The sequence below is a fragment of the Parus major genome, chromosome 25LG2 (assembly GCF_001522545.3).
Source record: "Parus major isolate Abel chromosome 25LG2, Parus_major1.1, whole genome shotgun sequence".
In the NCBI taxonomy this organism is placed as follows: Eukaryota; Metazoa; Chordata; class Aves; order Passeriformes; family Paridae; genus Parus; species Parus major.
Window position 1 is genome coordinate 664,901 of NC_031794.1, and position 11,525 is coordinate 676,425.

The 11,525-nt window shown below is 52.4% G+C and overlaps 3 protein-coding genes across 11 annotated transcripts in view; 2 read left to right on the forward strand and 1 right to left on the reverse strand.

Annotated features, from left to right (window-relative positions):
• CDC42SE1 (CDC42 small effector 1) overlaps nucleotides 1-5,420 on the reverse strand; it is a 10,138-nt gene extending 4,718 nt beyond the window's left edge. Inside the window, exon 1 of the mRNA XM_019008964.2 lies at nucleotides 4,612-5,420. The gene's annotated coding sequence lies outside the window, so the exon portion shown is untranslated. The remainder of the gene's footprint in view (nucleotides 1-4,611) is intronic.
• Nucleotides 3,647-5,389, forward strand: MLLT11 (MLLT11 transcription factor 7 cofactor). The gene has a single exon (XM_015650256.3). The coding sequence runs from the start codon at nucleotides 3,651-3,653 to the stop codon at nucleotides 3,909-3,911; it is 261 nt and encodes an 86-aa protein (XP_015505742.1). The 5' UTR covers nucleotides 3,647-3,650; the 3' UTR covers nucleotides 3,912-5,389.
• Nucleotides 5,421-5,883: 463 nt separating the features above from the next.
• Nucleotides 5,884-11,513, forward strand: LOC107214662. Of its 9 annotated transcripts, none has more exons than XM_033519801.1 (4): nucleotides 5,884-6,157; nucleotides 6,534-6,715; nucleotides 7,684-7,749; nucleotides 8,785-9,831. In XM_033519801.1, the coding sequence occupies exons 3-4, from the start codon at nucleotides 7,708-7,710 to the stop codon at nucleotides 9,709-9,711; spliced, it is 969 nt and encodes a 322-aa protein (XP_033375692.1). In that variant the 5' UTR covers nucleotides 5,884-6,157; nucleotides 6,534-6,715; nucleotides 7,684-7,707; the 3' UTR covers nucleotides 9,712-9,831. The 9 variants fall into 9 exon arrangements, 6 of the variants coding, with proteins under 6 accessions (XP_033375692.1, XP_033375694.1, XP_033375691.1 ...); XM_033519803.1 differs by having other exon boundaries at nucleotides 6,555-6,715; XM_033519800.1 differs by lacking the exon at nucleotides 5,884-6,157 and adding an exon at nucleotides 6,242-6,326 and having other exon boundaries at nucleotides 6,555-6,715.
• The last annotated feature ends 12 nt before the right edge of the window (nucleotides 11,514-11,525 follow it).

Sequence of the window (11,525 nt, forward strand, 5' to 3'; positions counted from 1 at the left end):
CGGGGGTCCCGGTGGGAACGGGGGGCCCGGGGTCCCGGTGGGAACGGGGGGCTCGGGGTCCCGGTGGGAACGGGGGGCCTGTAGAGCTGGAGATTCCCGGCGCCCCAGAAGGGCTGGGGAATCCCGATAGGAACGGGGATCTCCAGGGTCCCATCAGGACTGGGGGTTCTTGAGGTCCTGTTAAGGCTGGGGGTCCCAAGCTTGGGGTTTCCAGGAAAGCTGGGAGAATCCCAGGGGGTGCCTGGCAAGACTGGGGTCCCCAGCAAGTCCCGGTTATGCTCCCATTTGCCCCCTTTGAGCCTTTTGCCCGCTCTTCCCACGGAAACACCAGGGCCCGTGGGGTGCCCAAAGGCGTGGGAACCCCCGGAACACCCTGCAGCCGGTGCTGAGTGCTTTCACCATTTCCAGCTCGGTTCCTTTCTGCTTGCACAACATCTGCTGGGCTGTTGTCACCACCACGGTCCTGCCACAGCTGCTGACACAATCCCCTGGCTCCCGACACTGGCCCAACTGGCCTGTGACCTCTGGGGTGTCCCCTCCTGCAGGTCCCCAAGCCAGCTGGAGGGTCCCACACAGGAGACACGCCTGCTGTGAGCCCCAGAGCGTCCCTTCCTGTGTGAGCCCCCAAATCCCAGCCATGCCCACTGCTCCCACTCCAGGAATCCTGAACAAGGCAGCACTGTCCCCACCCAGCCGGGTCTCTGTCCCACGCCTGTCCCCAGCCATCGGCTGGCCCTGGCTGATAATACCCCAAGTGTTTGTGACCTCATTTCAGCTGAAGAGCCCTTTTTTTTTTTCTTTTTTTGGTGTTTGTGCTGCCAGGGGACATTGTCCCCCTTGCAGCCCTCCCAAAACCCAAAACCCAGAGCCCAGAGCAGTGCCCTCACTGCTCCATCTCCTTGGGGGTTCAGCCCCTTCTCAGAGAGGGACATTTGGGCTGTCACGTGTGAGAGGTGACAGAGAAGGGCACAGGTGACATCCAGCTTCTTATGAAGCTGCTCAGCAAAGCTGCGCCCCATGGCCTGGGGGACCCCCAAAAACACAGCAGCTCAACCCCTTGGAGGGCTCAGCATCCTCCTCCAAAGAGCTCCCAGCTGGAATTCTCCTGAGTGCTGGAGGGGCCGAGCTGAGACCATCCTGGAGCAGGAACATGGGATCCTCTTTGCCCATGACAGCACTGGGAGGAGGAGGAGGAGAGGAGGAGGAGGAGGAGGAGGAGGAGGAGGAAGAGGAGGAGGAGGAAGAGAGGAGGAGGCACAAACAGTCTGGCTGAAAGCCGAACTGCTTGGCACCATCAGAAATGAGCTGCACACAGGGAACGGGGAGGAAAAGGGAGAAAAAAACCCCTAAAGCACCAAAGGAATGTTGATCTCAGGCAAAGCCCAGGGAGAGGAGGGCAAGGGCTGCCCTCAGCCTGTCAGGTGTACAGATCTGGTCTGTGCCCCCAAAAAAGGGTGTTTGGGGTCTCAGTTGTGCTTGGGCAGGGAGATTCCCTGGTCTGAGGGGTTGCCTCGGGGGTTTTCTTTGTTGCCCCTCTGACACTGAGCATCAGCTGTGGGGAAAAGTGGGGTGTGAGGTGTCCCCACCCTGGGCGAGCCCCCCCTCAGCCCTGGCAGTGATGCCAGTTTTGGGTGTCTCCCTCTATTTCTATTCCCACGTCTGGCTACGGCCACAAAGCTGGGATATTTTTGGGATATTTTTGCCGTGTGGCCTTAGGACCAAATACCCTCAGTCTCAGATTTTAAAAAAAACCCAACATTTTTTGTGTTTCTTTGAGCCAAATTCCCCTGTGTTTGATCTGCACAGTGCCTTCCCAAGGTTTGGGGGTACCACACCACCCCACATCTTCACACGCAGGTAAAAGAAATATTTCCCAGCTCCTTGCAGACTTAAAATTCCTCGCTATTCCCCCCAAAACGGATCTGAGGGCTTCAGGAGCGAACTGGGAATTGCTGCAGGTTTTTTATACCCTCGTCTCGGGGGTCCAGCGCGCAGGATCCCCCCCTCCCCGCGCCTCCGCCCCTGCCGTCCTCCCCCTCCCTGGCGCGGGTGGGAGCCGCTGACTCATCTGCCATCATCATCATCATCATCCTCCCCCCACGAGGAAGGGCAATCCGAGGGGCTGCATTGCAGACCCAGCCTCGCCTGCAGACAAAAGCGCCGCTGCACCTCCCGCGGCTCCCCGGCACAAAGAGCGCGGCCGGCACCGAGCCCACCCGTGAGCCCACCGCAGGTAAGGACTGCGAGCCGGGGAGGATGCTCGGCGAGAGGATGATTTTCCTTCTGGAAAGGATTTGGGTGCAGGTGGGGGGGGTGTCGGGATTTTTTGGAGGGGGGAAATAAGCCACAGTCCGTGGGGATTGAGTGGATAAAGGTGGTTTTGCTTCCATGGGATGAGCAGACCACACTGATCCCATGGGAAATGCTCTTTTTTAGGGGTGACAGGCAACACAAGAGGGGTTTTCTCCCTTACTGGGTATTTGATTATTTTGCTTGTCACTAAACTCTTTTTCCCCCTCTCTTGTCGCTAAACTCCAATTTTTGACCCTTTGAAGCTTAAAAATCCATGTCTGCAACACCCCTCACCATTAGTAATTCTCTGCTGTTGTGCTGCAAGAAACTCAAGGACAGATCCCTAGGGATGGACCCCCAGGGAAAAATTCCCAGGGAAGAGACTATTTTAAAGTCCTGTGGCTCAGTTTACCCGGAGGGGGTGACACAGCAGCCTTTCATAGATTCTGAGTGACATCCAGAACCTTAAATTTAGCAGCTGATCAGCCCTCATGGCACAGACAGGGCACGATCCAAAGTATGCCTGAATCATCCTTGAGAACTCTGAATTCCGAGATTGGAGACGGGGAATCAGCAGGAAAATGAGGATGTTTTGGGTTAGTCTGCTTTTTCCCCACCTCCGATGCCAGTCGAGGAGGTGAATGACATAATCCTGCCAGGCAGTGACTCAGCTCCTGCCGCGGAAGAAGCTGATCCATGTCTTGTCCTGCTCTTTCCCAGTTTTTGGTGGACCGGGGTGGGGCTGCAGGGGGAATTCTGCAGCGGGGATGGATGGAGGGCACGGCAGGGATGGGTGGGGTGTGGCTCCTTCCAGCCCTTTCCAGAGGGTTCGGTCCTGGGAGGGAGGGATGGGGTGGGGTCGGGGGGGAGGGGGCTGCACAGGGACCCCCCCTCTCTGCCCGCTCCCTGGGGATTCAGCACAGGGAGAGGGACACACCGGTGTGCAGGCGGTGGAAAAAGAGTTCCTTTGGCTGCTGCTCTCCCACCTCAGCTCCCCAGAGCAGCTGGGAAGGGGAACATCCTCACCCTGCCCTCCCCTCCCGGGCTCTTTGGATAGGGGAAACTGAGGCACGGCATGACAAGTCCCTTAGGCCCCCTCCAAATCACAGCACAGAGAAGGGCCGTGCCCAAGGCTGTGGATAAAACTCTGGCAGAGCTCGAGCCTGCAGCTAGACCCAGCCTAGAGTCAAACCTGCAGGACCCCAGGCTCTCCTCCACCACCGTCAGCTCCTCCCTGGGGATTATCAGGGTCAGCACGGCAACACCGGAGATTTCTGGCCACTTCGGGGCAACTCCCATGTCTCTGGTAGAGCTTTTCTCTCCCTCTTCTTTCCCCTCACGCCCTTCACAGCCTGAAAATGCTGGACACCATCAGCAGCCAGTACGACTCCTTCATCTACTGGAGGATGCCGATCCCGCGGCTGGACATGGCCGAGCTGGAGGGGCTGGGGCTCGCAGACATGGCTCTCTACAAGCCCAAGGGAGGGCTGGGCAAGCTCGGGGACCGGGGCAGCCAGGACGTCTCCCAGGAAGAGGACAGTCTGCTGCAGTTCAACAGCTTCAACTTCTGGCGAGCTCCCATTGCCAGCATCAGCTCCTTAGATTTCGATTTAATTTGAAGCCCTTCCCGCCCCTCCTCACCACCCCACTCTCTCTCTTCCCGCCAGGCATGCCAGGGTTTGGTTTTGTTGTCTCTTTGGAGGCTGTTGGGTTGGTTTTCTTTTGTTTTTTCGGTTTCTGGGCAGTTTTGCCATCGCTAATTCACTCAGCAGTTCGCCGCGGCCTTGACGGTGATGGGCTCCCCGAAAATCTCCGACCCCTCTCCCCTTTTTCCTCCTGGAATCACAAGGGTGCAAGGGGGGGCAACAGCACCAGGGGAGGGGGCAGAAACAGCCCCCCCATTGCCCCTCTCTGTTCGGTGCCACCCCCACCCCGTGTCAGTGTGACCACGGCTGTCCCCTCCCTGTGTGACAATTCCTCAGCTCTGTCCCCTCCCTGTGTGACAATTCCTCAGCTCGTTTCTCATCTGCTTTTTTAAGAAACTCATTTGTGCAAACGGGGCGCGGAGCAGCAATGGCAATCGCCCTGCTTTCGCAGGAAGCAGAGACCCTCTGCACTCCCCTGGCCCAATTCCTCAAAAATCCGCTTTGTCCCTCAACCTTCCCCTCGGGAATGTGAGGTGGAAGGGGCAGGGATGCGCCCAAGATATCAGCACAAACCTCCTCCTTACAAAAAAATAATCACTTTGAGCCTTGTGCTGTGAGCCCAAGCAGGAAAAATTATATCCAGGAGGGTAAACAGACATGGAAGTGCTCTGACCTTGCTTGGTGGGGTCAAGGCTGGGTGTTTACTGCCCCAAATTTGATTTTTCTCATCCTTTATGTCCCACGTGGTTTACTCCTGGTGCAGCTCCTGACTGGGACAGACGCTGGGTACATTGCGGGGTCTGGAAGGGTGATGGGACGGAGCTGAAAGATGGAGAATTTAGTTTGATCTTACCCCCAAATGAAAATATTTCAGGTTTTCCACCCACTTAATCAATCCCTTTAAAAACAACAACAGACAATGCTGCATTCATTCGAGTGGAAGCCTTGAGTTTTCTCTGGGGAGATTTTCACCTGCTGAGATTTATTCCTGAGCATCATCTCAAGATGGGGGGGAAAAACCCAACCTGGAATAATTTTTGGCTTTCAATCAGGTTTTTTTCCCTCCCCAAGATTGTTTTCTGGAGTTGGTTTGTCTTATTGAATGTGCTTTTTTTGGGTTTGATTGGGATGAAGTGATGTAGAGCATCCCAAAATCATCCTGAGAGTTGAGGGGTATGTTGCTGGGGGCAGGCTGAGACAGCACTTAAAAAGTGCCAGAAATGTGCAAAAATCATAAAAAAAAATCTGCATTCTACTGTGAAAATTGGATGCAGCTCTCCTGTAATCTCCAGAAATAATCCAATGTGCTGATTTTGAACCATCTGTGTAAAACCAGAGGTGAAAAATGTAAACTCTCCTCTGCAGAGCTTTGACTTCTGTGTTCCCACCTAGGAAAACCTGCAGGAGAAGTATTTATTATGAAACTTTAAATAAAATCAGTTAAAAACATACACATTCCTCTGGACACATAGACTAACATAAAGTTCTTTAGCATTAAAATGTCTCACATCTCTTTACGGTGAACTGAGAACTCACCTCTGTGTCTTTGCACATGCTGTGGAAGACTTAAGCATGGAAAAATTAAGCCTAAAGGATTATTATAAGCACATTAAGGATATTAATTACACTTCAGCTTTTCCAAGCCCCACAGGAAAACACCCCAGAGAAGAAATAGGCCCCAGTGCTCAAATTTTACCTCAAAAAAGGGCATTTTGGGCAAGTCAGGGGCACCCAAGCGGGTACCAACCTTAAAGTGGGGTGATTAGCAGCCTAAGAGAGGCTAAATCCTAAACTGGAAGGCACACAGAGGAGACGGGTATGCTCAAACTACTAAAACACACACGTATAAATAGATATATATTCACAAACCCTAATTTTCAAAGTCCCAAAAGACAGCCAAGCCAGCCCGCCTCATTGAGGCGCCGCCGCCATTTTATCCTTGGCGCAAACCGCCTCCGCCGAATCTAATCCCGGGACGCGTCACGGCGCCCGACCGATTGATATCCTTCCGCCGGAGGAGAACGCTCCCCTGCCCGGCCTCTCCCGACGGCCCCGGGGCGGGAGAAGGACGGGGAAAAGAAGGAGAAATTCCCACATTTCCCACAGCTCCCGCTGCGGCGGAGCGAGCGCGGGACCAGCCCGATCCTTCTCCGCCGCCTCGGAGGACTCTTTTGTTGCACGTCCTAAATCCTTCCGCCGCCTCCCGGGGCCGCCATTTTGTGAGGCCGCGGCGGGAGGGGCGGGCCCGGGAGGGGCGGGAGGGGCGGTCCCGGGGGGCGCGGTCCCGGGGGGCGCGGCGGGGGCGGTCCCGGGAGGGGCGGAGCGCCGTGAGGGGGCCGGGGCCGCTGAGGCGAGGCGGGACTGCCGTGAGGGGCTTCGGGGACCCTGGTGAGGGGAAGGGCTGCGATCTTGGGGGGTGTGAGGAGGGAGGACCCCTGTGAGGGTTCGGAGGACTCCCGGTGAGGGAGGGGGCTGGGGGACACTCTGAGAGGGGCGATCTTTGGGCTCTGAGGAGGGGGGATCCCCGTGTGGTGGGCGCTCAGCCAGAGAGCAAATCCCGCCACAAAGGTCTAACCTCGGTCTTCATTCTTACAGTTCTCAATCTCTTCCCTTAAGCAAACGCCAAAACCACCTTGGGTAAGGTCTTGAGGCGAGTGCGACCCTAGGATTGCTCTCCAGTAGAGGGCAGATGGGTATTTAAGAAAGGAAAAGTGCTGAAATGTAGCCAAACACGCCCAAGTGCTGCTTCCTGCCCCGGAATGTTTTCACCAGTCGAGGTGAGGGAGGAGGATCGTACAACTGGTGTAAATAAAGGTGGTTCTAGTGTACGGCTCCTCTCTGTGCTCAGCTCGGCCTGTGCCAGCTCTGGGGAAAATCGATTCGGCTGATGGAACAGGAATAATGAGAATTCCTGCCTGTGACTGTGCCTGAGAGCGGAATAGTTTGCTTTGCTCTTTACTGCCAGTGTTGAGTGTTTTGCTTTGTGTAAACATTGAGCAAGCAGGTCTAAGGGATGTGTAGATTACTCCTTATTTATTCTGTCCCATGTTAGATGGAAATAAATAGGTTATAAATAGGTTTCCCGTTGTTCTTGAGCTTTATAGTGACAGGGAAAACCCATTTAGCTTGGTTCTAAGTGCAAATTCTTTTTGAGTAATCCCGTATTTTCTAATGCCCAGCAATGCTCTGCCAATGCCCCACACACCGCTCTCCACATGGGACTGCCCTAAAAAACCCCAGGATTTTCCCTCCTCGACACTTCCAGTGTCAGGAAGGGCTCAGGAACAGCCACATCTGCTGCTCTGGAAGGTGAATTTGGGATTTCCCACGAGATGGCATCAGCAACCACTTCAATTTTAATAAAAACATCTAATTTAACACTTCCACATAAAGATTTTTCTTGTCTCTGTTCTGTTTTTAAATGAGGACAAGGATCTTTAGCTGGGCTGGGGGAATCTGGTTACAGGTGCTGAAAACTCCAGGCTTGGGCTGTTCTCACCTGCCAACCCAAATATTGTAGGAAACAAACCCAATGAACTCGTTAAATCAGGTAAAAACAGAGAAAAACCAGATTGCAAGGGTTAAATGAGAACTTTAGGTGAACTTCCCTCTGTGTGTTTATAATCTGTTGATCTACGGCGGTGCTGAGGAACAGGATCTCTTTTTTTCCTTTTTAAAGAGGAATTGTGGCTTCTCTGCACTGAGTTTGCGCCCATTTAGGTAATTTCCTGTCCCATTCTTACAGAGTCTACATTGAATAGGAGCTGCTATGGTCAATTGCAGGAAGAAACATTGTTTCTGGGCTGAGAAGGTTTGTTTATCTCATTTCAGTCAATATCCCATTGCAGTGAGCACGTTTTTGGGAGATTTATTGATTTAATCCCAGTTCAAACTCAGTTAAAGAAACAGTGATGGATACCAATAGAAACAACTTCATTCTTACTGAATTTTAAATGAACCACCATGCCTGATGTTGTCATGCACAGCCCTTGATGTGCTTTAACAGCTATTTTAAAAATAAATAGCAAAACTGGAAACCCAGTGCAGCAGAAATGGATGTCTGAAACATACACACATGGATAAATAGTTCAGAGTGAAATTGTCTCAAATGTTTCCTGTCCCCATGCTGAGGCTCTGATAACTCCTAATTACAGAAAGGTTTGTGTTGTTTTTTTAATCATCTTTTTTATGCCGTTTGACCTTTAATTAACTTTGGATTTAGGAATTTGATAAAGTGGAAGTTTATCTAATCCCCTCACTTCTCAATTCCGTTCTCTTCCCCAAAGCTAAGCATTTTTTTTCTAGAGTCTAGAGACAAGTAATTTAAATTCTTGAAGCTGCTGATGGCACAGCAGTGGTTCCTTGACCCAAGTGTTTTCCTGTCTGGCAGCCAGCACAGGTCAGGTCCCAGTTTCCTGCCCTGGGAGCAGGATGCAGCCAAGGGAAGGGGCAGGGAAGGAAGCTTTGCCGAGCCAGGGCTGCTGAACTGCTGCCTCCACTTCAGGGCTTTTCATGTGTGTGCTGGTCCTTATTAATGTGCACAAAATAAAATTATTACGGCTGGAGAAGACCTCCAAGATCATCAATCCAACCCTGAAATGGACGTGATGATCCTGGAGGTTGTCTGAACCTTCCAGCTACGCTGGGCTTACCTTGAAAACTTGGTTTTGCTGAGCTGCAGTGGCGTTATTTTCTTCCTCCTGCTAAAACCTCCTAATTCCCACATTGTTTTCCGTAATCCCAGGAGTTTCCAGCCGCACACTCGAGCCTTTCCCCTCCAGTTTCTATTCAAGGAAGAGAGAAGGAAACCCTGACTCTTTTCTCTGGTGTTTGCTTTATTTCCCAGGGCAGGAGGGAGGAAGCGGTGGAAGCAGAGGCTGTGGATTGTGCCACCGTCCCCAGAGCCCCCTGCCAGCCCCTCGGGCAAGGTGAGGGTTCAGTGCCCAAGGGAAAACATTCCAGCTCCTGGGAGCCTGCGGAGCTCGTGGGCACCGTGGGCTCGGGAGAGCCGAGCGTCTCTGGGGCTTCTGTCGGCACCAGCAATTCCCTGCAATATTTGGGGTTTTTCCTGGAAACCCAGTGCCCTCAGGAGGAGAAATGCCAAGCTGTTGATAGAGACCGTTCCCTTATCCCGTGGGGAACGTCCCAGTCTGGGAATAAATCACCCAAGCGATGGAAGTCCAACCTGTCAGTCCAGGTTTATCTAAAACTCCGTACTGTGCCGTCAGTATCAGCCCACCCCGTCCTCCCGTCAGGCTGCCGGGGCACTGGAATCCCGTTATTTTATGGGACAGATACAAATGGTGTTCAGCAGAGCAGGGCACAGCTCCAGAGCTCTGTTTGTTTCCTCAGGGGATGTCATTCCCAGCCTTGCCTACTACCGCCAATTCTCCCGGCGTGTCCCAGGGATACTCGATTATTTGGATTAACTTCGGGGCAGGAAAAGAGGATTAGGAAGCAGAGCTGCTCTTTAATGCGAGCACAGAGACGGGTTACATCAGTCCTGTCTGTTTACAGACTTGCCCTGCTGAAAAACAATTTTCTAAAGCTGTTAATTATTCTGAATTGTTTGCCAAATTACTACAAATCATTCCTGGCTTGGGACCCACCAAGAAGACAAAGGGGGAACTGTTTAGGTGGCGCTACCTTCAGTCACTCACATGAGCTTTCTCCTCCCTGCTTGGCCAAATTCTGCCTTCCCAAAGCAAAAACTCATGTTTACAGATTTAAAATATTTATTCTCTGGACATTTGCAGCTCTTGCAAGTGCTTAAAGCTGCTTGGGAGCTTAGAGACAGGAATTATCCAGGAGAGCTTTCTATTCCTTTCCTTCTCCCTGTCTGGGCTGGAAGCTCCACTACCGAGGCATCAAAATACATTTTTTATCTCATGTGGCTCTTTTTAAGGTGAAAACTTTTGGCTTTGGATTCTGTCAGCCCCATTGGGGTGAAACACTTTGGGTATTCCAGACTTGGAATTGTGTCCCAAGAGGCGAGGAGTGGAAGGAGGAGCGGGTGACTGCAGGGTGGGCACTCCTCGGGGCAGAGCTGGGCCCGGGGGTCTCTGTCACACACCTGGAGCTCCGGGGATTTACTGCCCCGGTTTGGGATTCCCCCCGGCAGCTGGCCACAACCCAGGCCTCAGCAATAAAGCAGGAATGGCTCCTCACCCCTTTTTCAGCAGGAAAAATGTTTTTCCTCCTTTCCCTCCCAACTTTTCATCACTGGTAACGCTTTTATTTTCCTTCCACCTCCTTCCAACCTTTGAAATTCACCCAGGTGGGATCTCAGCCACCTTCCCACATTTCCCTAGGGATGCCCACCAGCCTGGATCCGCCTAAAGACGCTGTCACCTCCAAATCCTGGCACTTGTACAGGAAAATTGCTCTTTTTTCCTCTCTTTTTGGTTAAATCCGGGGCTGTTCCCGCGGTTCCAAGAGCTGCCCCCTCCAGCCTCCACCTCCCGTGCCAAAAAGTGCTTTGAAACCTGCAGAGATCCGGAGCTTTTCCACAGAATTCTCCCCAGCCAGGTGATCTGACAGATATTCTGGGGTGTCAATACCTGCATTGTTGGGAATGGAACAAATCCCAGTGGTGAAAGCAGCTGGATTAGTGCTGAGCTGCCTGGGAATTCCAGCCTGAGCACAGACCTTGTGCAAATCCCGGGGACCAGCTCTGCAGTGGCAACAAAAATATTCTCTTGCTATCTTGCTTCAAACATTTGCAGAGGTGTGGAAGGGATTTTCCCCTTTCATCCATGATTTTCTTCTCCCAAAATTGTTAATTTTTGGATTCAGGCAACGTTGAGTGTTTGTCCCGTGACACTCTCAGGGAAAACCATCCTTCACCTGTTTGTTTCAGGAAGAATTTGAGGGAGTTTTTCATCAAAACACCCAAAATAAGAAATTCCAGGGTTTTACAATATTTAGGCAGATATTCTACTTCCCACACCAGCCAGGGCTGTAAACTGGCGGCACATGGGAATCCAGACGTGACAGCCTGGAAGTCTGGTTGTCTTTGGAGATACAAATGTCACTTTTTAAAACCAAAATGTCTCTTTTTAAAGAACTAAAACCCTTTTTTTAACATGCAGCTGATCTGCACTGCGCCTTCCCCACTGCCACCCTCAGCTATTGCCATCTTCTCCCCAAAACAGGTGATTTTGCCAAAAAACCCCTTCAGCTGGGAAAAAAACTTCCCCTCTGGAAGGGGAAATTAAAAATAAAAAGTCCGTGGGGCTCATGGGAACTGGTTTGGGTTATTTTGGGAGGATAAAGCCGAGGATGTTGTCACCTTTTGGAGGGGAACCCCTGGTTTCATTTCTGGAGGTGTCCGTGTCTCAACGCCAACCAAAACCGAGGTGGATTTATCTCTGCCTGGAATTCAGACCCGGCTGCGCCCCCAGCTCTTCCACAGAAAACCACCGGCAGCTTTTTTAGCCAAAAGCAGCTTTTTTAGCCAAAAGCAGCATTTTTCTGGTCAGCGAATTCCCTCCCACGGAGCCCAGGCCGGGCTGTGCCGGGTCAGGGCCTTTCCTGCCCGCGCCGGTCCCGGGAGTGCGTCCGTGCCAGCGTGGGCCAGAGAGCCCT